Genomic DNA, 26,762 nt, shown 5'->3' with positions numbered 1-26,762 from the left:
CTGGTGAGCGAGTCCGACATCGGTGAAGGAGACACTTCCACAGAAAATGACTGCGGCTGTCTAAACCAGGAGCCCCGGTGGGACTGTGGGCTAGACGTTGGGCGTTTGTAAACCACAAGGCTGGTGGTTCAAACTCACCATCCGCTCCTCAGGAGAAAAGCATGACAATCTCTCTGTATGTGGGAACGGACTCGGGGCAGTGGGCATGGCTGGTGTTTAGATGGCTGCTAGTGAACCCGGGGGTCTTTGGTCAGAGCCCACCAGCTGCCAACCAAAAGGTGCGTGGTTTGATCCAACCAATTGCTCCCTAGGAGAAAAATCAGGCCGTCTCCTTCAGTAAAGATTGACAGCCTTGGAAACCATGTGTGGGAGTTCTACTCTGTCATGCAAACTGAAGACCAGACCTACTGCCATCGCGTGGATTCTGACTCACAGAGACCCTCTAGGACAGCGGTTCTCAACCTGAGGGTCATGACCCCTGTGAGGGTCTAACAAGCCTTTCACAGGGGTCGCTCGATTCATAACAGTAACAAAATTACAGTGATGAAGTAGCAAGGAACTGTATTAAGGGTCATGGCATTAGGAAAGTGGAAAACCACTGGCTAGGATGAGGCAGAACTGCCTGCCCCTGTGGGTTTCCGAGACTGTAACTCTTGACAGGAGTACAAAGTCTCATCCGTCTTCTGCAGAGCAACTGGTGGTTTAGAACTGCTGACCTTGCCGTTAGCGGCCCAACTCGTAACCCTTTACACCACTTGGGCTTCTGAAGGGCAGCTATCAGAGGAAACACCAAAGCCATGGGTGTGATGGGGCTGGTAATCCACACTGGTCCCTGGCAACTTCTGCTGTCACACTAGAAGGCCGCCAAGAATCCACAGGCTTTTCCCTTGAGGCCCGTGTGATGCATTTCAGAGAGATCTTTTCAGAAAGCCTGTGCTCTTCCGCCCGCCGCATCCAGTCAAGAAATGCAAGCAGCGTCACAGATAACGTACTGACCGCTGATCTGCGAGGCCCATCTGGTGAAAGCCCCAGCCATCCTCCTTGAATTAAGGGAGCTCCACCAAGAATGCGTAAAAATTGGGTTCCAAGACTGCCACCCCGTCCACAGCCTCCGCGGGGAGAGGTGGTTCCCACGCCCGGAGCCACCTCCCCAGCCTCCTTAGTGAACGCGTGCCTGGACCACACCAGCGCATCATCAAAACCGAACCCTGGGCCATCTGCAGAGCTTTAGGGCATGTCGGGAAACCTCGGCGCTGCCTTGGTCTGATTTGTACCTTGGCTGGGAGGGGACCGCCCACCAGCAAGGCTGGCATTCCATCCATCCAGCCCGCGCCCTCCTGGCGGAGGATGAGTTACAAATTGAAGCCTGTTTGGGGCAAAGGCGCGCTCCTCGCTTCTCTCTGCTGGTTTTAATTAATAAGTTTTTTAAGCAATCCGCTTCTGCTGTTGCTTACTTAGATTACCCACTGGCTGGTGGGTTTTCCCTTCTTTTTTTTCCCCCTCTCTTCTTTTTTCTTTCTTAATCCAAAGAGTATGTCATGGTTAAGAAAATGATTTTCACGTGAGTGCCCATCTCAGGCTTCTTGGGTGTGTGGTTCATGCTGATCCTGCTGGTTGTACAAGAACAGGTCCCCAGGCTGGGGGCGGTGGGAGGGGGTGAGGCAGTGGACCGGGAGGCTGGGTGGAGGGTGTCGGGGTGGGAGGTGAGGGTGACAGAGGCCACGCTTGTGCTGGGTGTGTGCACACAAGGTCTTACTCAGTCGTCCATCTGCAGAATCAGAGTGGGTTTGGAGGGCGTGCAGCCTTTGATGAGCTCAAGAGGATAGCGGGTAGGCGCCCCGTAGTTGAGGTGTCTAGGTCAGGGGACAGGCTGGGTCTATCAGAAGGATCCTCTCCCACTCCCAGGAGCACATAAGCGGGGTGCAGGATCCCTGGGTGCTGCAAGCTCTGGACATACTGGGCCTCTCATCGGAAGGTTGGAGGTGAGGGTCCGCCCAGAGGCCCCGCAGAAGGAAGGCCTGGCCATCTGCTTCTAAAGCGTCAGCCACGGAAACCCGCACGGCCCTGTGGGGTCACCACCGTAAGCCCACTCAATTCAGTGGCAGCCGGTCCGGGAGTTTGTGGGGGATGTGAGGGACAGGCTCGCCTCAGCCCCAGAGGACACAGAAGAGTTGCCTGCCGTTCGCGCTCGGGGTGTAGTTCACGGTCATTACACGGCATCAGCGCCAGTCGGCTCCTTTCATTTTGCACTTGTGTCTCGAACGTGGAAAGCAGTCCGGCCCAGCGAACAGATTGCCTGACTTCCCCGCTGGTCAGAGCGGCTTGGCTGGGGGCAGCTCCAGCCTTTGTCACCTCGCCGGCGGACTCCAGCCAGCCCACTGAAGAGCAGGCCCCATGGGTGGCCACGTGCCCGCTGAGGTTCGGGAAGCAGGGCATGTTGAGCCTTCTCATGGCGGGCACAGGCCTCCTACAGGTTCTCCACAGACATTCCTGGGTGGCTTTGAAGAAACTGCTTTTTCTAATTATATGATGACGGCTGTAATCCTTTCTCCTTCACATTTTTTTTAGAATATTCTAGATCAGTGTTTCCCAGTGTGGACCGTACCACTCCCCGGGGGTAGAACGATGTAGAGGGGCTACGGAAGCAGACGCCTGCACTTTACTGTGGACGGCGGGCTCTAGTCGCTCATTCCCAGAGGACAGGAGGCCAAGTACGCCCTTTGGGAAGCTGTGTCCTAGATCGGGGTCTGGCAAACTGCGCCCTGAGAGTCTTTGGGGACATGCATGTGGTTCTGCATGTAAAATTGGGACATTCTGAAGGCTATAACTCAGGTAATGGTGTTTTCACTAGTATGTGAGAATATATGTATGGCCCTCGGGTAATTTTCAAATTGTCATGAGGGACAGGATGGGCCGTTCCGTCTCAAACGTTTGCCGCGCCCTGTTCTCGATGGTGCTGGAGCTGCCTCGCGTGCCTGCGCCCTCTCTCCCTCAGCTCCCTAGACGTAAGGGGTGTTCTCAGGACCCTCTCGGATAGTTACCCACATAGGAATCCCTGCAGGGCAGTTCACGCGCTTTTAATGGGTGTTCATGGTGTCCAAGAGCGCCCTGGCCATGCAGCCATTAGGCACTTGACTGCTGACCTGCAGGGTACCGGTTCAGACCCACCCACGGCTCCGCGAGAGAAAGGTCTGGCTATCTGCTGTGTGAGATGACAGCCCTGAACCCCTGAGGGACAGCGCTGCTCCGTCACCCAGAGCCCACAGGTCAGAGAGCAACCTGATGCACCCACAGTGACAAATAACTCACTTTACCGAACGTCAGACATTCTCTTTCAATACACATGTGTGTGTGTTTCTCTCCACAGAAATTTGATTTTGTTCAGAGTGAACATGCTACCAGGTATTCACTCGTCTCCTTGGGCAGGAGGTTCCATGGTTTCTAACTGATGTTTCTTTGTAAACCATTCTTTAATCCCTGACCTGCCTCAGTGTTCCCAGGTCGGCGGCATTCCTCCTGGGGCAGACAAGGAGCGGTAGAATCGCCAAGGGTGGCCATGTTCCTTTAATTGCATTGCTTTAAATCCAAGGCATAGGCATACATCTGAAAATTCAGAGCCCTACAAAGGAACGTGTTATGATAAGCAGTTCCCAAATGACCTCCCCCAACTTTCAACTCTTGCCGATTCTTTGGTATGTCACCGTCAGTTACAAGGAAAATGCTTGCGTTGCTAGGCCTGGATTCTTCCCATCTGTGCCCCAGTCTCCATCTTCCCAAAATCAAAGCTAAGCATTCAGCTCTCTCTATTCTCCCGTGCCCCATCCCACATCTAAATGTCCTCTTGACGTCCTCCTAAAGTCAGCAGGTCTCCCCGTGCAGCATTGGCCTTCTTAAACCAGTTGCTGCCCAGTCAAGTCTGACTCCGAGGACCCAGCGCCCATGTATGTGCAGTCATCTGCTCCATAGATAGTCAACAGCAGAATGTTTCACAAGAAGAGCAGGACGCCTTTCTTCCAAGGTGCCTCTGGGTGGACTCCAAACGCCAACCTTTTGGTTAGCAGCCAAGTGCTGAGCTCTTTGTACCGCCCAGAGGTGCAGGGTCTCTGTGACTCAGAAGTGACTCAGTGGCGGTGGGTTTGGGCTTTGTTTATCGCTATGCGTGTCGGAGCTCTGGTGGGCTAGGGAGTTACTACACAAGGTTGGCGGTTAGAAACCACCAGCTGTGTAGTGTAGGGTGAGCAAAACCTCTATGAGGCTGTCCACGGTTAGCATCATCACAGATGGAGAAAAGATGGAAGTGGTCCAGGATGTAGTCTTGCTTGAATCCACAACCAATGCTCATGGAAACGACAGTCAAGACATCAAAGATGCGCTGCATTGGGTAAATCTGCAGCACAAGATCTCTATAAAAGTGTTGAAAAGCAAGACGGTACTTCAAGGACGAAGGAGCGCTGCCCCGAGCCATGGTGTTTTCAGTTGCTGCGTATTCATATGAAAGTTGAACACTGAATTAGGAAGACCAAAGAAGAAGCGATGCATTTGCATGACAGTGCTGGTGGAGGCTATTGCAATCACCATGAACTGGCCAAAGAGCAAACAAATCTGTCTTGGAAGAAGTGCAGCCAGAATGCTCCTTAGATGTGAAGGTGGTGGAACTCAGGTTCATGTGCCTTGGACACCTGATCGGGAGCGACCAGTGTCTGGAGACGGACATGTGCTTGGTAAAGTAGGGGAAGACCCTCCACGAGATGGATGGACATAGTGGCTGTAGTGACGGGTTCAAACAACAATTGTGAGGATGGTGCAGGACCGGACAGGGTTGTGCTCTGATGCACATAGCGTCGCTGTGAACCGGCACCTAACAACGACAACGGGTGGTGGGGTTAGGGCAGATTCAGAAAATTGGCTTAGCCACTAAAATCACATGCCTAACATTTGTCTAACACCTGTACCAGTCAAATGATCTCTTTAACCCACCCATTTCTAGCCACTAGCTAGTGGAGGAGGGCGAGCAACTGCACTATCTGTTTAACTGTTTGTGTCCAGGTCAAAGATGTCGTGGAAGCTGTCTTGTACAGAAGTGGGATCTCGGAACCTGATATGGCGTTTGGTGGGTTAACAGTTTAGTTAGAGGCTTTCGTTCTGTTAAATGCCTTAACATTTTTAATACTTCTTATCACTCCTCCCTGTTGATCGATAATTCCTGTGGGAATGGAGTGATCCCACGTGAGCACTTTCCTCTGCACGGACTTTGATAGCTCCATCTTGCTTAAGCCAGAAGTCTCATCCTCCGGGTGAGCTGGTTGTGAGATCTGTTTTCCTGCATTCTGACCACCCACAAAGGAGTCGCTCTCCTGCAATGGCTTGGTTGTTCTGCTTCACCGGGCCATTGTTTAAATGCTCTGCTTCAATGATACTCTGTTAAGGGGTTGGAATAAAGTGAGCCCAAAGGTAAGGTGACCAGACATCCCGCTTTTGGCGGGACAGTCCGGATTTTTAACAATTTGTCCCACACCCCGCGGCATTTTTTTAAAGTCCCGATTTTTGGAAAGAATGCACGACAAGCCAGGGTATACAGTTTTGGGCTGCCATGTGACTATTTCGCCAGGATATGAGTTTTATCAATGGTGTCCCGCTTTACCAATGTTAAAATCTGGTCACCTTTCTGAAAGGAGAAGAAACCATGTGACCTGCCAAAGACTGCCAACTCAGGTGTGAAGTTAAACTCCTTTGAGTGGGTAAAATTAAACATCTTATGGTAACAATCAGCAAGGAATGTAGTTCCTTTTTAACTATAGAGTGTACTATAGAGTTTATACTATAGTATAACTATAGAATGTAGCCAAAAATAACTTTTTTTTTAGAGAAAGCTTATTTCGAGATGGAGAATCGGGTCCTCTGTAGCTAGGCAGCAGTTTCGCCTGTAGTTGTAGTTTCCATCGCTGCTTCAAAGTGCATGGTTTATGGGTGGGGCTGATTCTCGGTACAGAACCAAGTGACGTAATAGAAGAAACCTTTGATTAGACACATGCGAGTGAGAACACCCCGACCCACACTCTTGTACTGGCCGCTGCCTCGGTGGGCGCCCTACCATCTGGTTTGGGTTCCCTTTGCGCTGGGTCATCTGATCCTCCACCTAAGCCTGTGTATCCCGCGGGAGCACAGGCCCAGCTTCCGTTCGCAGTCAGTGAAGGGAAGGCGTGCTTCGATTAGTTTTTCTAAGCCATTATCTGTTAAAGAATGATTCTGTGGGATGCTTACCCCATTTTTAAGAGGCTCAGAGTGTTGTTACTGATAGGATACGTTGAATTACTTGGGTCGTCAGACAGCAAAGGCTGTGAGAAATGCCTGGGGAGCATCCCGTGGTGGGAGTGACCCTCTTGCCAAGGGGTTTGCCCAGTGGACCTTGGGCACCGCAGGCTCCCTGGCAGCATGGAGTTAGTGCCTGATGAGAGGCAAGAGGCGAGCTATAGCTGAGCCCTTGGCGCCGTGTGCCTCCGGTCCCTTCTGTTAATACCATCGGCTCTTGACCGTGTGCTACCTCCTGAAATCGTGGAACACAGATTCGCTTTCGTGACAGGGACTTCTCCCGTCCGTTTTGAAGCTTCTTGCATTGTCCAGTGTCCTGCCCACCGAATCCGTCCATATTTCAACGTGCGGGTGGGGGACCACCTTTGTGGAGGCCGACCTCCTTTGCTGGTGACGGAATTGGACTCATCCAGATTTTTTGGAACAGCTGTTAAAATAGAGAGGGGTTCTATAAAGAGGAACGGGAAAACCTTTTTCCAGGGGAGTGTCAGGGTGTTTCCTGAGCGTAGACTTCACGTCTAAAACCACATGTTTCATGTGTGTCCAAGTCACATGAGTCTGACAACAGCCACTTCGAACCCCAAGCTTGTCATCAGGTGGAGCAGGGAGGGCAAAGCCACACTGTTCTGTCCAAGAGCGGCTTGTATCTAAGTCAAGGGCGTAGTGGAAATATTCTTTTACAGAAGCGCCAGGTCTGCGGGAGGTCTCTGAACACCATATTTAAGGAAAAACTAAACCAAGCACTTCCCTTGAGTCGATTCTGACTCATAGTGACCCTATAGGACAAGGTAGAACTGCCCCTGTGGGTTTCCGAGACTGCAACGGAAAGCCGCATCTTTGCAGTGGGTGTACGTCACAATTAGCTAGAGGCCTTTACTCCTGTCAAATGCCTTAAAGATTGAGAACTCTTTTACCAATGACTGGAGCCCTGCTGGTGTAGTGGTTATGCCTTGGGCTGCAATCTGTGAGGTCAGCAGTTTGAAATCACCAGCAGCTCCTCGAGAGAGAGAGGCGAGGCTTTCTCATCAACAGTGACGCTCTCGGGAACTCAGAGCATCCGTTCTGCATGGACTTGATGGCAGTGTTTGGGCTTTGTTTTGTTTTTCCACTGAGTTAAGGCTGGTTTTCTCCCCTCCCAGCCCCGCCTACCCAGACTCTGGAAGCAGGTGGTGGCGTGGTGACATGCCCATTGGGTTTCCTAGGCGGTCATTGGTACAGAGCAGATTGCCAGCTCCTGCTCTCTTGGACTCGTCCTTTCAATAACCAGTGAGTGTTTAACCATGACACCTTCAGAGACCAGCCACTTGCAGCGGTGTGACTTTGAGCCTATTAGCTAACTTTTGTGCATCTCAGTTTCCCCCTCTATAAACCGGGAAACTGAGCTCAGAGAGCTGGGTGGGGATTCCGTGAGTGAAGACCTGTCAAGGAAGGACACAGAGGAAGCCGCCCTTGGTAGCTATTAGCCAAGGATATCATCCATCAGAGTTTAAAAACCAAACAAGCTGCCGTGCAGGAGCTTCCAACTCCAAGCAATTCCACGTGGGTCAGAGTAGAACTCCACCCACAGGGTTTCGGTGGCGGTGACAGGTCCCCATGAACTGGAACTGGCTTGATGGCAGTGGGTTAATCTTCCGGTAGTAGTTCACCTGGCCTTCCTCCCATAGCACTGGGTAAATTCAAACTGATAACCTTTGGAATACGAACAGAGTTCAAACCATTTGCTGGTTGTATCTCTTTTTAGACAGTGGTGCTTAATCTTGGCTGCACTTTGGAAACACCTGAGGCGCTTGGACTCCACCCTTAGCAATTCTGTTCTTGCCCAGTCAGGGCATCCTGGTATTGATAAAGCTCCCCAGAGCATAAGAGTGTGCAGCAAAGGTTGAGAACTATTTTACTGCCTATTTTGTGCATGAATCTGTTGATGGAGGAGCCGTGGCATAGTGATTATGTGTTGGTCTTCAATACACAAGGTCTGCAGTTCAAAACCACCAGCCACTCCTTGGGAGAAAGATGAGACTTTCTACTCTCCTAAAGAGTTATAGTGTCATAAACTCACAGGCGTGATTCTGTCCTGCCTTATGGGGTCGCTATGAGTTGGCATTGACTCGATGGCAGTGAGTTGGGGGGGATTGTTTTGTTTTTGTTTTCAGTTGGTATAGGCAGGGTTATGCTGCAATAACAAACATCCCTGAAAACTTAGGGGCAAACTGAGAGACCAGCATGAAGACACTGAGACTGTTCAAGCTTTGTGCAGGAGGTACCCCGTGTTACCAAACAACTTGGGCAGAGAGTTTTGAAGAACATAACCTGTCATGTAAACTCACCAGGAACACAGTGAAATATAGGGGGAATCTGGGGCCCCTATAACGATAAAGATTCATTCCTCATTTCTCTATATGTCCCATTAATGAGCCTTAGAGACAGTCACCCTGGCTACTGGCTGAGAGGTTGGTAGTTCAAACCCACCAGTGGCTTTGCAGGAAAGCGCCTGCCAGTGGGCGTCCATGCAGATGGCAGCCTTGGAAACTGGATGGGACAAAGCTACAGGGCCCCTGGGAATTGGAATCTGCTTGATGGCAATGGAGTTGGGTTTGGGGGTATTTGAGGGGGTTTGGGGTGTGTATGGGGGGCATGTGCTTTGGTTTGGTCCGTAAGAGTCAACTGCAACTCCAGTCCACGTCCTCGTCACTCCAGAATGTAGCTTTTGTCAGAACGTCCACCGCCTTGGACGGAGAGCAAGACCACGTGGCACCCATGCGCTGGCTCTTAGCGCCCCAACCCTAAGTAACACGTCACTCTGGGCACGTTCCTCTGCCCAAAGCAAGTCACGTGGCACACCTGAGTTCAGGAGCAAGGGTGTTGACCAGGGTTCAGCAAACGTTTCCCACGATGAGTCAGCGAGAACGTATTTCAGGCTTTGTGGGACTTAGGGTCCCGGTGATGACTGCTAACCTGTCACTTCACACACCATCTAAAATGTAAAAACCATTCTTGCTTAGCCTGAAAGGTGTGCAGAGCCAGGCAGTAGGCCACAGGGGCCTGGGCTATAGTTTGCCAACTGTGTTGTCGTCGTTGTTGTTAAATGACATCAAATCTGTTCCGACTCCTAGTGACCCCATGAGCCAGGCATAAAACACTGTGCCTGGTCGGCACCGTCCTCATGCCGCTCATTGTGATTTGGAGCTCACTGCTGCAGCCACTGTCAGCCCATCTCACCAAAGCGCTTCTCCTAGTTCCCCATCCCTCTACTTTATCCAGCATGTTCAGTTTTGTTTTGTTTTTAAGTTTCTTCAGAATTTTTAAATGATAATTATTATGTTAATAACAACCTGCATCCCTGTACTCTCAGCTTCTATCAATACTCCCTCCCGTGGGCCAAGGAGCGGGGTACTGCTGGGGAACAAGACATTGGAGTGGAGGGACCATGTCTGCCAGGGAGCCTCCAACTCACTCAAGCCATCTTGTGCTGGGGGGCGGTGGGGGTGTCGCAGAACAATGACACAAAGGAGGGGGAAGGGGAGGCTGGGACCCCTCATGGAGGAGGGTGCCCTCTAACACCTTATCCTGGGCCCCTCCCTCTTTAACCAAGGCCCATGGGCACCCTAGCCCAGACCTTGGGAACTATCGGAGGATATGGGTAGGCCTGGGGGACCGGCCAGCACTGAGCCTTGAACTCCCAGCTTTTGGATCAGGAGGCATTAAAGCTGCATAGGAAGAGGGGGCGGGCAGCAGGGCACAATCCCGGCAGCCTTGGCAGCCCCCAAAGGCACACTGTGAGGGTAGGGAGGCTGCTCAGACAGAGGGCCCATTGGGCGCAGGGGGCTCGAGCCTCGGGACTCGTGAGGCAGGCAGCTGGGCCAGCTGCTCGGGGCTAGCCAGGGCACGCAGCAGCTCGTTCTGCTGCAGCGCGACGTTCCGCTCGGCCAGTTCCCGGATCTGCTCCTGCAGCACCTCCACCTCCTCCCGGACCGCAGACATGAGGTGGGATTTCATCAACTCCATGGCTTGTTCGATCTTGTCAATGCCAGCCAGGCTTCTGGAACAACTATCAGCATCGCTGTCCGGGTGACCACTGATGGCCAGCATGGAGTGGGCCAGACCGAGGTTCTGTGCCGTCGTCCCAAAGGGTCTGGGGACTCGTGAACCAGACTGGCGTCAGGGAAGAAATCGAGGGCCGGGGAGCTGGGGTGGGAGTCGAGTGGGGGCACCTGCCCTGTCTCCTCAGGAGCCACCAACTCCCTCCTCAGCTGCAAAAATCCATCCAACCTTCTGGACAGCGATGGAGTCCCGTCTGCTGGGGTGGCCAGGCCCAAGCTGGACAGCTCCAACCTGGAATCCAGTGACCTGTCCCCTGTGCCCCCTGAGGCCCCCTGGATTCCCTCCAGAAGCCGGCCAAAGCTAGGCGACTCCTGGTCTCACTCATAAACATCCACACACATCCACCGGCCTTGGTGATAAGGCTCTCCCAGGCTATGGGGCAGCTTGCCCACCTCCATCTACGCCCCTAAGGAGCGTTCTGACTGTGCCAGTTCCAAGGCAGACTTGTTTGTTCGTCTTCACTCGCATCGTAATTCAAACATATTGATTCTTCTTCGGTCTCTGGTTCATTGTCCAACTTGCACGGCAGATGAGGTGGATGAACAATCCTGGCTCAGTCTCGACGTGCCAGCACCTGGGGTGTGTCATCCTCCCATAGTGAGAGATGGCTAAGGAAGGGGACCCCGAAGTATGGGTGGTTTCTACACGTATGTCGTATTTTTCCCACACGTAACGTGCATGTTTTACTCTGTGAGGTTTTTCCAATGGCACCCACTCCCACCTAGGTCATTTCATAACACGCGATGCTAATATTTTACAGCAACATGTAACTCTGTAGCATTGATTGCTTATGAAAATGCCTGGCTGAGGGAGGTGCACCTGCCAGTAAAAAGCGTAACACAGGCCACGTGTATTGTTTTTGTCACAGTGTGGTCGGTGGGTGTATGTGTGTGTTCAGAGTCTCTTTTATGGAATAGTTGTGGTTAACACGGACTGTGATGTCAGTTGCCTTTGTTTACTTAGTGCTCTGTTGTTTCTCATTTAAAGAACATTTTATTGGGGGCTCTTACAGCTCTTATAACAACACGCTATACATCAATTGTATCAAGCATATTTGTACATATGTTGCCATCATTATTTTCTAGACATTTACTTTCTATTGAGCCCTTGGTATCAGCTCCTCTTCCTACCCCACCCCCACCCTCACGACCCCTTGATAAATTATTATTTTCATATCTTACATCGACCGCTGTCTGCCTTCCCCCTCGGTTTCTGGTTTTTGTCCCCCATGAAGGGCGGGGGGTGTGTGGTTATATGTCTATCATCGCAGTCGGTTCCTCCTTCCTCCCCTCTTCTCCCATCTTCCCCCCAGCCTCCTGGCATGGCTGCTCCCCTTCCTGTTCCTGGATTCCGTGTTGTGGAAGACGCTGTTTCTTGACAATAGTTTCATATCAGTAGATTTAGGGGGGACTTCGTTTTTTGCAGTGGCTACCTGATTTTCTGTGGGATGGGTGGGCCAGGGAGGGGTTTGGTTTGTGTGTCTATAACAGGGCTTCGAACCTGTTATTCCATGTGAAGCTGTGGCCATTGAAACAAAGCCTGAACAGATCCAAATGTACTAAATGGTGATTGAACCTGAATGATGAGCAGAACAGGAAAAAGTACAAGCCAGTTCCCTGCTAGGAATGCATCTCTCCCCAGAGAACCAGGGCAGCGTAGACAGAGCGGAGCCACCAAGTGTCTTGGCAGATAGGGTTGGAGACAATGATGCCCGGCTCAAAGATGGTAGGGTTTTTGTTATTGTTGTTGTTTGTTTGTTTTTAACTAGCATGTGAGGAGCAGTCGTGGTCAATGGTAGAATTCTCTCCACGCGGGAGACCCACGTTCAACCAACACACCTCATGCAGGTCCCCCCGCCCCCCCATCTGTCAAGGATGACTTGCATGCCGCTCTGACACCGAGCAAAGAGCCCTGTTGGCACAGTGGGTCACACCTTGCGCTGCTCACCGCGAGGTCAATAGTTCGAACCCACCAGTCATTCCTGAGGAGAAAGGGGATTTCTGCTCCAGTAGAGAGCTTCCTCCTCGGAGACTCACAAGGGTAGTTCATCCTATCCTGTCCTACAGGGTCTCTCTGAGCTGGAACGGACTTGATGGTCGTAAGTCCATTGTGCAGGATGCTGGGTGGGTGTCAGCAGACCTGACAGACTGAGAAAGACTAGGAAGAAAGGCCTGGTGACCTGAGTCAGAACACTGGACCATGGAGACCCTGACTGCCCACTGGGTGAGCAGCATCACCCCACGTGGGAAGCCACTGTGCAGTGGCTGACAGTAAGACACCGGTTGCCCGCAGAGAGAGAGCCCGTTGTCACGGGAACGCCAGCATACCACATTTCCCTACAACTTGTAATATCGGAATTTCTCAGCCCTCCCTGAAATATCTTTTAAGAAGAAAGATTCGTGTCAGTGGGGACCCCTGGAAACACAGATTGTTCGAAGGGACCTTCCTTCACTGCAGTGGTTTTTTTGTCCTTGCCACGCTGAGCACAGCGGGTCCTGGGGACGTGGGAGGGAGGTTCACAGACGAGAGGCACGTGTGAAAGCGACAGGGTGACAAATGGCAGTAGAGGCGGTGCAGCATCAGCCCTGCGGCCACATCCCTGCCAGGCGGAAATGCAAAAGTGCCCTTGGGGTGGAAGGCGGAGGAGGCTGGGAAGGCAGAAGCCCCACTGAGCGTCTTGTCCCCCTTTCCTTTCCCGTAGGACACCACAACATCCGTGCGCATCGGCCTGATGATGGAAGAGATGATCTTCAACCTCGCCGACACCCACCTGTTCTTCAATGACCTGGAGGTCTGGCACCGCCCGTTGCGTTCTGCACATCTTTTCCGCACTTGATCGCCCTCAGCTGGGTTTAGGAGGGACACGGTGCTGTCCTTTCTTCGTCTTTTGTCCTTTGAGTGGCTTGAAATGGTTGCTGGCAACCCCCAAGGAGGCCCAAAACTGTGCCCAGGGAAGGCTTATTGGAAACACACTTGGTCGGGGCGGGTCACCTCCTGGCGTCCTCGCACGGCAGCGAGAGCTGCTTTCTGGGGATGTCCACTGGCGGTTTCACTAATCCAATAAGGGCGATGTAGTTTCCTCCTCCCAAAATTTGCTGTTTAATAAGTTTATTAAGGTAAATTAGTGCAGATCCTCTTGGGTCAGGAATAATTAGCAGTGGGCCAGGATGGAAGCTTTTAAAAACAATTTACATTCCCCTGGAAGCATGTTTTACGAAGAGAAAGCTCAGGAGCCGAGCTCGGGGACCGTGCCCCAGAGCGAGCTGCGAGGGAGGACGGGAGGGGAGGGTGGGCGAGAGCGGCTTCTGAGACTAATTGAATTTACTTGTTGATCCCCAACCCCTGTTGGGAAGATTTGGGAAAGATTCCGAGTGGGAAACCGGGATGAAATAGGGTGGTCAGAGGAAAGGCAAATGAATAAACGCCTGGCTGATGAGTCAAGGGTCCAACTGAGAAACCTGGACTTGGGTGGACGGCGGCAGGCACTTCAGAGGCTGTCTTTGGGCTTCCTGAGAGCCAGAGCCCATGGAAACCAGTTGACATCCAGTCACCTCCAGTGCCTGGCCACCCTCTGCGTGCCAGTGAGGGCTGTGTGCCATGGGATTGGCAGTGGCTGATTGTGGGGGGAGACTGCCAGGCCTTTCCTCCTGCGCTCCTCCGAATGGACTGGAGCCTCCAACCTTTGGGTTAGCAGCTTAGCTCTTGGGTTAGTCATCTGCCCCCCACAGGGACTCCTGGTAGCCCTAGGCAGGAGGGATTTCCATCATGAGAGAGCAAGCAGCTCGCTCCACAGTGGAGCATTTCTGGCTGCTAAGAGGGCTTAGGGGTGGGGGTGGGGTTGCCTTACCGAATTAATAACAGATTAAAAAGCAACATCCAAGTCTATTTCTACTAGCAGGGACCCCCGCCTACTCCCACCCCTAGAAGAAGCTAGAACATTTCTGGGGACCAAACTATGAAACAGCAATCTAATCATACCCAAATCACACACTGCCCTTGAGTCCAGGTTGAACTGCCCCTGTGAGTTTCTGAGACCGTAGCTTTTCATGGGGTAGAAAGACCCCCCCCCCTATCTTTCTCCCTTGGAGCAGCTGGTGGATTCTAACTATTGACCTTGTGGTTAGCACCTGAACACATCTCCACACCACCAGGGCTCCCCAGAGTAGCAGTTTGAGCGCTGTCACGTGTCAGTCTGCCCTGGCGGGTCTCAGCCGTCAGGAATATAGCCATCAGGAAAGGACGCTGCTTTTCTCTCTGGGGCATAATGGGCTCTGTGCTGGGATGGTCACCGGCGGTTCAAACCCACCAGGCACGCCAAGAGAACAAGATGAGGCGTTCTGCTCCCTCAGAAACCCACAGGGGCAGTTCTGCCCTGCCCTGTGGGGTCACTGTGAGTGGGAATCAACTCCATGACAGTGAGTTTTTTTAATTTTTCCAGCCTTGGCTTCCAGAGAGGGGAGTCCAGGCTGACAGGATCCATCTTGTGTCCTATCCAGCCTGAGCAGGCCACTGGCTCTGGTCCTCCCATCGAGGGAATGTAGCTGGCGTTCTCTGCTTAACATCATTCACAGAGGGAACTAGATAAAACTGGTTGAGGAAGGACGGGGGGGGAGGGGGGGGCTTTGGAGTGGGGGAGAATGGCATCCAAGCCAGGGTCTGCCTTGTCAGCCAAAAGCAGCCTGCAGGTGTTCTTTTCAGTGACTTCTGATGGCTTCAGGGGGCGGGTGGGGGCGGGGCAGAGGGAGGAGCGGGAGAGAGAGCGAGCTCTCCTGAGTCTGCTGTTGGTAAAGTCATGCTGTTGAATTCCGCTTGTATTTCTGGCGCTCCCCCGTGGTGCAAACGATCAATTGAAAGACTGGTGGTTTGGGTCTTCCTGGAAGCACCTCGGGAGAAAGGCCTGGCTGCCTATTTCCAAACATCCACGGTTTCTAAAGCCAGCTTGTGGAGCACAGTTCTACTCTGACACTCGTGGTGGGTCACCGTGCATTGGAGTTGAGTCAATGGGGACAAGGGGGGGGGGCGGTGTGTGTGTGTGTGTGTGTGTGGGTGTGTGTGGCATTTTTTGTTTTTGTTTTTTAACGTAATAATTAAGACTGTTGAATGCAAATGTCTGAACCCAACTCGACGTGGCATTTGCAAAATATGGAAGCATGGGATCTTAGAGCTGGAAAGCCCGAGGTAGATGGAGATTTTGCCCGTCTCCCCCCATAGTGTGTCAGTCCCTGAGAGCCGGAAAGGTGTCTCTCTGGGTCAACGGAACTCCCATGTCCAGACAGCGAGCAGCCAGGCAAATCCATCCCTGAGTCTGTGCTGGCTCGAAGGCCCGTGAGGACAATGGAGCCTCAAAGACTGAGGGCTGGAAAGGGAAGGGAGAGAGAAACAGCATCCCCCAAGGTGGCCCAGCAAGCCCTCTTGAGAAGCCAGCATTTGATAGAGACCTGAATGACAAGGAGCTGGCCACACAAAGACTTGTGGGGAGAGATCTGCACAAGCAAAGGCCCTGCAGTGAGAACCAGTGTGAGGTGATGGGGGATCAGAGAGGGGCCCCAGCGGCTGTTGTGAGTGAGTCCAAGAACAGGGCCGACAGGAGATCCGAGTCCTGGAGGGGAGGTGTGGGCCTCGACGCACGTCTGGGAGTCAGAGTGGGTTTCTGCATGCCGGGGACGGACAAGGAATGAGGGGGTGTTCAGCAGGAAATGAGGGGCGGCTGGTGATGCTTTGAGAAGACCTTTGTGGGTGCTGCGTGGAGAGGGAGCAACAGGATGGGGATGGGAGGTGGGGGAGACCAGGGAGAAGAGAAGCGGGTGCTGAACTTCCGGGGCAAGAGTAGAAAAGTGGCTTGGATCCAGCCGGCACACGGGCGGGGGTCGGGGCAGAGGGAAAGGACTTGCTGATGGGCTGGATGTGGGGGGGCATGAGCAAGAGGAGCTGGGCACGGTGACTCTGAGAGTCGGCCTCACCACCAGGCGCTGCCCTTCAGGGCTGAAGCAGGTGGGTGCTGAGTTGTGTCCCCCAAATCAGATGTGGGTTGCTGTCCTAACCCCTCCACCCTTGGGTATCACCCCATCTGGAGATAGGGTGTCCTTTGTTCCGTTCAGGAGGCTGTGTCAGTGTTGGGTGCATCCTGGTCACTCTGGAGTTACAGGGGCAGGCAGTCCCTGCGACAAGACGGACCCCAGGGGAGGGCCTTGCTGTCAGACGGGTGGCAGCAGCTGTCCTTAGCGTGGGATGCAAGGCCTGATCATTTGAGTTCCCCTTTTGAGCCATTTGAAACCTGCTTCTGTCTTTCATCTCTCTTTCTAAAAGGTTGGACGAGGGGGATGGTTGTCACGGAGATGGCAGTGGGATGCTGGAAGGCCGGCTGGGGGAGTGGGGACAAGGACCTGCCCCTGAGAGAGAGCCTTCCCCCTTGCTTCCTGAACTGCCCTTGAAAAGCACCCCTTTCCGTGGCCCTGCCTCTGTGGCCCCAAGCAGGCCACACAGAGGGAAACCCCCCTTGTGTCTGGAGGGGAGGCCACAGGCGACAGAGGCCCAAGGTTGCATGCAGTGGCTGCACCAAACTCAGGGGCGTCCGGCTGGCGGGTCTTGCGAGGGGTGGGGGAACTGGCCGGATGTGTGTTTCTGGGGGAAGTCTCGCCCCTACGGCCCTTTCTCTGCTCCCGCCGACGTTGCCCCTCTACAGAGAAGTCCCTTCCTCTGCAGCTGGAGCTGCTCAGGGAAGCCCGTTTGGTTTTGCTCTCTTTGTATTTATTTTTTCTTTCCCCAACCGTGTCCCCAGTGCCAGCGGCCCCCAGGGCACCTGGGCAGAATGGAAACCATGTTAGCAGATAGAGAAAGTTAAGTTCACACAAGTGAAAACACATTGTCTGAGGGGCAGGGCGGCCTACGGGGATATCGCCAGAGCAGCCTCGGCCCCCGCCCCCCTCCCGCCACTCGGGGTGGGCAGGGATCATGGATCCTGGCTACAAGCAGGCGGTTTGGGAGCAGGGTAATGGAGCTTCTGCCATCTGGTCCCCAAGACCCAGCTCCCGCACAAAGCCAGGCTCCTCCTTTTGCTGAGCCCGTGGTGGCTGTTCCGCAGGAGAAGGGGTCCCTTTGGGCGTTGGGCAGGTCTCTCTGGATGACTGTCCTTCAGCCGCCCTTGATGGCACGTGGGGTCAGCACTTGGCTGCTTACCAAAGGGGGGACAGACCTGTCATCTGTTTCCATAAAGATTCCCAGCCCAACCACTGCCACAGGGGCAAGTCCGACTCCTCAAGACCCTCTATAGGGCTTCCGGGATGGTAGATCTTTATGGGAGCAGAGAGCCTCATCTTTCTCCCCAGGAGTGGCTGGTGGGTTCAAACCACCGACCTTGCAGCTAGCAGCCCAGCATCTGACCCACAGCACCAGCAGGGCTCCGTCCCAGGAAGATGGCATCCTAGGAAGCCCCCTCTGGCTGTTGCACCGTGACAAGGGGTCACGGTGAGTCAAGACAGCAGCTGTCTGCAAGCTAGCACTGCAGTAGCAGTCAAGACCCCCTGAGACCCTCCAGTGGGGGAGGCCGGACATCAACAACACGGGCAGAACAACTGCTCTGAAGACAACAGCGTCCAGGGGAGGTGGTCCCCGGGTTCTGTTTTACCTGGTAGAACCAGGTAAAGCTCCCCCAGCACCTAAGCCAGATGCCTGACAGAGCTGAGAGAGAGGTCCAGCCCCGCATCTGGGGACACATGGTCCAGGAAGAGTGGGCAGCCCAGAAAAGATTGGGAAGGGGGAGGGGGTTCAGGCCCTGTTCCAGGAAAGAGGCAGAGGCCCATGTGGTTGGAGCAGCCAGAAAGAATGTGGAGGTGACGGTGGGGTGGCTGCAGCTCAGGGGAGGTGGGCAGCGCGGGGCCTTACAGGTAATATTCTGGGGAGGACAAGAAGGGATGGATTGGCGTGTTTTGAACTGGGTAGTAACATGCTCTGACTTCTAGTTTCTGGGGCGCCCTCTGGCTGCTGGGAGGAGAACAGACCAGAGGAGCCAGAGTGGAATCTGGTTAGACTGGTGTTAGAACGATCGGTTGGTGGTTCTCAGACTGTTCCGTTTTAAAAACCAATAGCATTTCCTAATGTTAAAATTTCTGGAGATGGATTTAGACTTGCCATTACTTTGTTCTGGTGACCGAGGGCCCTGGAGAAAGATGTCCTGCTTGATAAAGAGGAAGGGCAGCGAAAAACAAGGTGGATTCACCCAGTGGGGGCAACCTCAGGCTCAAACCTAACAATTGTGAGGATGGCACAGGACTGGGTAGTGTTACATCCTGGCTTGACTACACCTAACAAGGCCATTGGGAATTATGTAAAAAACTAAGCCTACCTTCTACGAAAACTCAAACAATCCCCTTTGCTCTCAAGTCGATTCCAACTCAGAGCAAGCACACAAGACCTAGTAGAAAGGCCCCGAAGGCTGTCCAAGGCTCTTTTCTTTACAAAAGCAGACAGCCTCATCTTTCTCTCCCGTGGCGGCAGGTGGGTTTGAACTGCTGGCTTTTCCATTCACAGCCATGCAAGGACTCACCCTCTTAGCCCTTATCCAAGGGTCTTTCTCCAGGCACCGCCATTTCATTAAAAAAAGAAGAAGAAGAAGACTGAGAATCTCGGGGTGAGGGGGAAGCAAGCATCATTTGGGTTCAGGGACAATGCCTGGGGGGGGGGGTTGTCCCATAGAGGAGAATTCCAACATTATACTCTGATCTTTTCCCTCCCTTTAAAAAATGAAAAAGTGAAAAGAAAGAAAGAAGATGCTAATGGGCTTTATTTTGGAAGCACTCCACACACGCGAGGATGCCATCTCACCCGTAAAGACACCTTCTAAACGGCCTCCCTGTGCCTTGGCTTTCTCATCTGGAATGCAAGAGCCATCAGCAATCCACCGCCCGGGCCTGGTTGTGGTAGCAATGAAATCGGTAATTCAGCAGTTAGTTCTCCAAGCTCTGGGGGTGGGCGAAGCGATGCCATTGCTGGTGCCAAATGAATCTTGGCTGAAAGCAGGAGAGACCGGAAAGATGTTTACCTGTGTTTGATTGACCGTTTGGATAATAACGAGGTACAGGTAGCATGTGGAGCCTTCCAGAAGAGTCCTTCTGCCCCTGCAGAACCTGTACCTATGCCAAAGCAGCACACTGAGCAGCTTGAAATCAGGGAAAATGTGCATCAAAGACTTATTCTCCCTGCATACTGATTGGAGAAGGCTCATTAACAACCTGTGGTATGCAGATGACCCAACGCTGATTGCTGAAAGCAGTGGGGACTTGAAGCACTCACTGAAGATCAAAGCCTACAGTTTTCAGTGTGGGTGGTCCTGCAACACAACGAAGACAGAAATCCTCACCACGGGACCAAGAAGCAACATCTCCACAAACAGAGAGCAGGAGGAAGTTGTGAAGGATTTCCATTCACTTGGATCCACAATCAATGCTCCTGGAAGCAGCAGTCAAGAAATCACAGGACAATGTAGTAGTTACATGATCTATTGTCAACTTGAGACTATTAAGAGTGAAGGGGTGGAGGTTAGCCTGTCAATCAGGTTGCAGCTTGATGACTTCATTTGGAGGCGCTAAGGAGATAAATAGCTCAGTGGAGGGGGTACACACACTCCCTGCAAGACATTCCTGCTGGGATTAGACCTAATGGTAGGAGAAGGGCTTGGTTTGGAGTTAGTGTTAGCTTTGCTTTTTAAGACTTTAAAGAGGTCGTGTGCAGCAGAATTTCACAATATAATACCCCTTTGTCTTAGTCTTGGTTGACAAGAGAGACAAATTCGTAGACACTCATGTGTATAGGAAAGAGCTTTATATAAAGAGTAATTGTAGATTAAGAAAACATTCCAGCCCCGTCCAGATCAAGTCCATAAGTCTGATATTAGCCCATATGTCTGATACCAGTCTACAAATTCCTCTTCAGACTCGGGCTACACATGCAATAACGCCGAGTGCAGGAAGATCACAGGCCAGTGGGTGAAACATCTTATGGATCCAGTGGTGGTGGAAGCATCTCATCACTGGTGTGGGTCTCCACGTGGCTCCTCCAACTCCAGGCTCTGGTTCCATCAGCATAGCTCCATGTGGCTTGTCAACAGGAATGTCGTACAGGGAGAGTGTGTGTCCCACCTCCTAGAAGGAAGAAGTACTTCCCAGAATCCTCAGAAAAAGGCCATGCCCACACAGAGGCATGCTTGACTATGACCTGACTGACAGGCTAGTCTCCACCCCTTCCCTTTCAAGTTGACAGGCGATGATGTAACTGCCACAGAGGTTGAGTCACTTGCAGGTTGGTATGCATTAAATATGGGAAGCCCTTCACCTGCTGTAGAAGGACTGCCTTGTACACATGGGCGCCCAGGAACAGCCGCTGAGAACATAGCACGGCTGCCCCTGTAACTAGACCTACACAGTTGATAGACAGTAGCCCTGCTCCCCAGGAAACCCAGTGCGCTGGAAGGTCTCCCTCAAACCGTGGAAACACCCTGAGATGTGGGAGTTCCCAGAAACCAAATCCGGAATCCAGTCCTGAGTCAGCTCTGCAAACCGCAGTAGCTCAACCTGGACCCTTTTGATCTCAGGGGCCATCAGGAAGGTGTCAGCCCGTGTGTGCGCCACCAGGGGCAGTGTAAGCAATCACAGCTAGATGCCTGGCTCCTCACCCCAATTAAGGGCCGGGCGTGCATTATCAGTTAGCGGAATCCCTGCTAGGGAGAGAGAGACCTGCTTATCCTATGTTGCAGATGAGGAGACGAAGCCCACACAGCTCATAAGAGCCAGCGAGGACGTGGCATCTAGGCTTAACGAGGTGGGCGGGAGGAGGTATGTCCTGGCCCCGTGCAGGAGGACCTGGGCAGTGGCTTGGGCTGCGGCGAGGAGGGTGGCCCTTCTAGGTAGTGCCATCAGGATCGCTGGGGGGACCTCACTGGAGGGACTCAAAGTCCTGGCTGAACCTGCAGTCCGGGCCGACAGTGGCCAGCATCTGATGAATGGCTCCGGAGGAGCTGCGGGGAGAATAATATTTCACTGTGTCAGCACCAGGGCCCCAGCAGCTCCCTGCCCAGCCAGCCACTAATACACTGCGGGCCTCGGCCTCTTTGAGAAGCTAAACACTGAGATGGCTGAGAAAGATGGCTGGCCTTCCCTCCCAGGGCGCTGACCCCTTTATGGTGGGTTTAGAGGCGAGTTACACAATCTCACTCAAATACTGTACCTGCCTGGGCCCTGACATAACTCTTTTTGCACCAGCAAATTTGTCCACAGGTTACTTTGGCCACGGCCAAAAAGGAACGAGGACAAACCAGCCCTGAAAAGTTTGGGAAGCCCCAGCTTAATCGACCCAGAATTTTACTGTTTGTCCCACAGCTTGTGCCCCTTGGAGACAAGCATATGAGTCTCAAAACTGTGGCCTAATCAAAGACCCAGAACACAAAATCACATCGATGTGAGTGGGGGGTAGCATGGAGTGGAGACCCAAAGCCCTGTAGATAATTGGACATCCCCTTACAGAAAGGTCACAAGGAAGAGACCAGCTAGTCAGTGCAGTATAGCACCGACGAAACACACAGCTTTCCTCTAGTTATTTAATGCTTCCTCCTCTCCCACCCACACACACTATCATGACCCCAATTCTACCTTACAGATCTGGCTAGACCAGAGGATGCACACTGCTACAGATCAGAGCTGGAAGCACAGGGAATCCAGGCCAAATAAACCCCTCAGGACCAATAATGAGAGTAGTGATATTAGGATGGGAAGGGGAAGGTGGGGGTTGAGTAAGGTGGAACCGATCACGATGATTGACATATAACCCCCTCCCAGAGGGACACACAACAGAAATGTGGGTAAAGGGAGATAGCAGTCAGTGTTAGACATGAAAATAATAATAATTTATAAATTATCAAGGGTTCATGAGAGAGGGGGAGGAGGGAACTGAGCTGATACCAAGGGCTCAAGTAAAAAAGAAAATGTTTTGAAAATAATGATGGCAACATGTGTACAAAGGTGCTTGACACCATGGTGGATTATGCAAAGAGCTGCAAGAGCCCCCAATAAAATGATTTATGTTTTAAAAAACTGTGGCCAACGGGTGTGCAGAGCCGTGCTGTCAGACAGAGAGCATTGTAACATGGGTGATGGCAGACGGAAGTAGGCTAAGACGTCGCACCGTGTCAAGTGAGCTCCCTGTTGAGCCATTTTAGGTTTCAATTGAAGTGTTTCTGTGGCCTGTGCTGTTGTTGTTGGTTGTTTGTTGCTTTTGTTTCTGTATGCTTTCCTGAGTATGAAACCCAAGGTAGGTAAATCCATAGAGACAGGAGTGGGGCGAATAATCTCCCTGGGGCTCCGCAGGCAGGGTGGGAGGATGGGGCACCCGTGACAGGGAGCACGGGCAGGGAGAGAAGGTTCTGAAATGGACCGTGGTGGTGCCTGAACGATTGACTTAGTTGATGTGTGCATCAGATGCCAATAAAACCATTTTTTTAATGGTGGCTTGCTGCCTTGGAAGCATGGCTCAGACAGATGTTTGGAAGCTGAAGTGCGTTTGTTAGAAGAACAGGAACATGGGCAAGAACTGGTCGGTGAATAGGTGCCAGGGTGGCACAGTGGTTACGTCCTGAGAGCCCACCCGCTGCTCTGTGGGAGAGGTGGCCTTGGAAACATGGGTCAGGTCTCCTCTGTCCACTAGGGTCGCTATGAGTTAGGGCCCATTGAATGGCAGTGGGGTGCCGGTCATTGAAAAAAACAGGATAGATAAGCCTGGGGCAAATATGATCATGTTGGGGCAGGGGGCAGACAGAAAATGTCCAGAGTGAAAGGTTGGATTTATGACAGATTCAGTGAAAACTGTTATTTTTAATTATGAGGACACCATGTACAATATTAGACCGGTGGATTTAAAAACCAAGACTAGATTGATATTTTTTCAGGAAGATATAAATTTACCAATGGGGCAAATATACATGAAATATAAGTTAATGTCAGTATTATGTAAAGTAACATAAGTGAACCCTAGGGGAAATAAACCAAGAAGTGCAATAAACCAACAGTCATGGGCTATTGAATGGAAGTTGAAGATTTATTCCCCCAAAAAAGGCACCAGACCACACTGGTTTTAAACCAGAGTTCTACTGGACTTCCCCATCTCATCTCACACCAACTGTGCGGAGCAAAGAGAAGACTGTGGGGTGTGCGACCCCCACATTTGATGGGACCAGCATCCCCAGGATCCTAAAGCTAGACTTTGAGATGGACAGATGGCTGTCATCCCCGGTGTAGTCCTGCCAGGCCCCTTCATCAGTGGTCAGAGCTCCTGGGACAAGTCCCACCCAGAGGAGTAAAAAAAGGCAAGGGCAGAGGGAAACCGCTACCCCCAAGTGCTGACGGACCCTGTAGACATCAGCCCCCGTCACTCTGAGGTCAAGAGAACTAGATGGGGCCCAGCTACCACGCTGATCTCTCTGAAAGGGATCCCACTAAAAACTCTTGGATCTAGTGAGAGAGACTCGCAGAACAAAGCAACACCATCTTACGGATCTAATGGAGACTGGTAGACGCCCTGAGAACTAGTCACCCTTCATGCCTAGAACTGAACTCAGCCACGTGGCTCAACTTCCTGTGAGACCGACGGCAGGCCTATACAGTGAGCAAAAACACGAAGGAAGTGTGATCCAAAGGGTAGTCTTTGCTCACGGGACAGCTCAGAAGGCGTGAAGAGATAGGAAATAAGGACAAGCGGAAGTGGGAAACACAGGGAGGAAGTGGGAAGGGTGCTACTCCATGGAGAAGATGGTGATCAATGTCGCAAAATAAAATGAGCATGAACTAATGAATGGAAAACCAGCTCGCTCTGTAAGCTTCCATCAAATCACCATGAAAAGCTAAAAACAGAGTGGAAAGCACATGTTTTAAGAATGATGATGGCAACAAATGTGCTCGACACAGTGAATGGATGGATGGATTGTGAGAAGAGTTGCACGAGCCCCCAATAAAATGATTTTTTAAAAAAGAAAGAAAAGCTAACAACAAAATGAAGGCCTTGCTCAGTTAACAGAGAAGGCCCAAACACAAGGGCATTCCAGTCACAGTGAGCATCCCCAGTGCCCAGACTTTGGTCTCTAACACCACACCATCTTCCAGTAAAAATCAGCAGAGCTCCCTGGAGAACTGGCTGGTTTTAAGTGGGTGCGGGCAAAAACAAATGATGCACCTCGAAAATAGGGACAGGCTCAGCAGAGCGCCGCCTGGTGTGCTACTACTGCAAAGCACGTCTCCCAATGATCAACTTTTATGATGAAATAAATAGCATGGTATTGAATTCTAACCTGCAGTATAAAACTACTATCTGTGAGTTCACGCTGATATGGTCAATAAAGGATAGGCAAATCGCCTAGGTAGGCTCCCCAATGATTATGCAGCTACGTCGCTGTGCACGTCATTGCGCTCATTCAGACCCCGTACGTAGACCCACCGGCAGCAGTTTGAACAGAAGAGAATTTGGCGAGATTTAACATCAGAAGAGCTGCGTCCTTCCGCCACAGTCATTCAGTGTGTGTGCTGAGCAGGCAGGCCCCGAAGTGGGACTCTCCTATGGAAAAGAAGGCAGCGTCGGGATCGGAGGGGCTGCAGTGTGCAGGTGACACAGCCCCGCGGGCTGAGGGCGAAGAGGGCCGAAAGCCCGGACGCGGTGAGGAGCCAAGACTGCAGCCGCCAGCGGGGATCACAGCCCAGCGTAAAGAGCAGACATCCTCACGGTCGGTCCAACAGGCAGCGTCGTGATAAACAGAGAACAGGTGCACTCCGCGAAGAAGGTCATTTTCCTTGGATCCATAGCAATGCCCCTGAGAACAGCAGTCAAGAGAGTCAAACAACCTGTTGCATCCTGTTGCAAAAATGCCTCTTTAAACTGTTAGCATACTTCAAGGATCCGGGCGCGCCTGAGACCAGCCATGGTGCTTTCAGTCACCTCGTAGGCATGTGAAAGGCGGACCGTGAACACAGAGGGCCCGAGAAGAATGGGTGCGCTTGGATTTCAGTCCTGGCGAAGAATATTGAAAATACCATGGTCTGCCCAAAGAACTAATGAATCTGTCTTGGAAGAAGTACAGCCAGAATGCTCCTTAGAAGGGAGGACGGAGAGACTGTCTCGTGTACTTTGGGCATGTCGTCAGGAGAGACTAGTCCCTGGAGCAGGACATCATGCTAGGAAAAGTAGAGGGACAGTGAAAGAGAGGAGTCCTTAATGACTGGGTTGACACAAAGGCGGCAACAGTGGGCTCTAACCTAACAATTTTAAGGATGGCGCCGGACCGGGCCGTGTTACGCTCTGTGCCGACCCAGCGGCACCGGCACCTAACACCACCACACCTCAACATGGCAGAGTGGCTAGAAGCCAGTCTGAGAAACGGTCCCCGCCCAGTGGTGCCTCCGGAGGCATGGTAGCTAAACATAACTCGGCTCCTGGATGAGATCCAGGGACCTTGGGTCAAGGCGAAGGGAATCTGAATGCAGGGTGGCCTTTCATTAATCAAAGGCCATGGGCAGTGCAAGCCGTTTGGGCCTGGCTGTTAGGGGAAAGGTTGGTAGCTCAAACCCATCTGCGGGCACCGCAGAAGGAAGAGAGACCAACAGCGGGCTGCACCAATGGGCTCAAATGTGGCCGCAGGGACTAGGACGGTGCAGGACCGGCAGCATTTGTTCCGTTATACATGGAGTTGGGGGTTCAGACCCACTGTGACCCCACTAGAGAAAGGCCTGGCTGTCTTCTTCTGTAAAGATTAGTGACCTCCCAGAGCCCCCAAGGGGACAGTTCTCTGTGACATGGACTCACGATGAGTCAAAAAAACAATCACTGCCATTGAGTCGATTGTGAGGCATAGTGACCCTACAGGAGAGAACAGAACTGCCCATCGGTTTCTGAGACGGTCACTTTTTACAGGAGTAGAAAGCCTCGGCTTTCTCCCTCGGAGCGGGTGGTGGTTTCAAACTGCTGACCACAAGGTCACCACTGCGCAACACGTAACCACTGTGCCACCAGCGAAAAGCAAATCACGAGAGGATTGTGTCCATCTGAAGGCGTCCCTGGGGGGCACGAGCAGCTGCTGACCACAAGGGCGGGCATACCCAGAAGGCCATGGGTAGAATGGCCTGACCTGTTGACGCCTCCAAGTCAACTCCGAGGCTCTAGACATCAGGGTACAATTGCCCCTGTGGGTTTCCGAGACCGTAACTCTTGATGAGAGTAGAGAGCAGAGCAGCCGGTGGTTTCGAACTCCTGACCTCGAGCTTACTACTCTGGAAACATCAGTCATTGCAAGGCCGTGGAGCCCAGTGCTCCCCTGACGCACATGGGGT

At 52.4% G+C, this 26,762-nt stretch overlaps 1 protein-coding gene and 1 pseudogene across 1 annotated transcript in view; one reads left to right on the top strand and one right to left on the bottom strand.

The window, feature by feature from the left end:
- EYA2 (EYA transcriptional coactivator and phosphatase 2) overlaps positions 1-26,762 on the top strand; it is a 155,627-nt gene that overhangs the window by 109,853 nt on the left and 19,012 nt on the right. Inside the window, exon 8 of the mRNA XM_075527749.1 lies at positions 13,109-13,198. Coding sequence (XP_075383864.1) covers positions 13,109-13,198 — 90 coding nt within the window. The remainder of the gene's footprint in view (positions 1-13,108; positions 13,199-26,762) is intronic.
- On the bottom strand, positions 10,102-10,805 carry LOC142422191 (TSC22 domain family protein 4 pseudogene; annotated as a pseudogene).

The sequence above is a fragment of the Tenrec ecaudatus genome, chromosome 12 (genome assembly GCF_050624435.1).
Source record: "Tenrec ecaudatus isolate mTenEca1 chromosome 12, mTenEca1.hap1, whole genome shotgun sequence".
NCBI classification, from domain to species: Eukaryota; Metazoa; Chordata; class Mammalia; order Afrosoricida; family Tenrecidae; genus Tenrec; species Tenrec ecaudatus.
The sequence above is the reverse complement of the archived record's forward strand: the minus strand, read 5'-3'. Positions and strand labels throughout refer to the sequence as shown.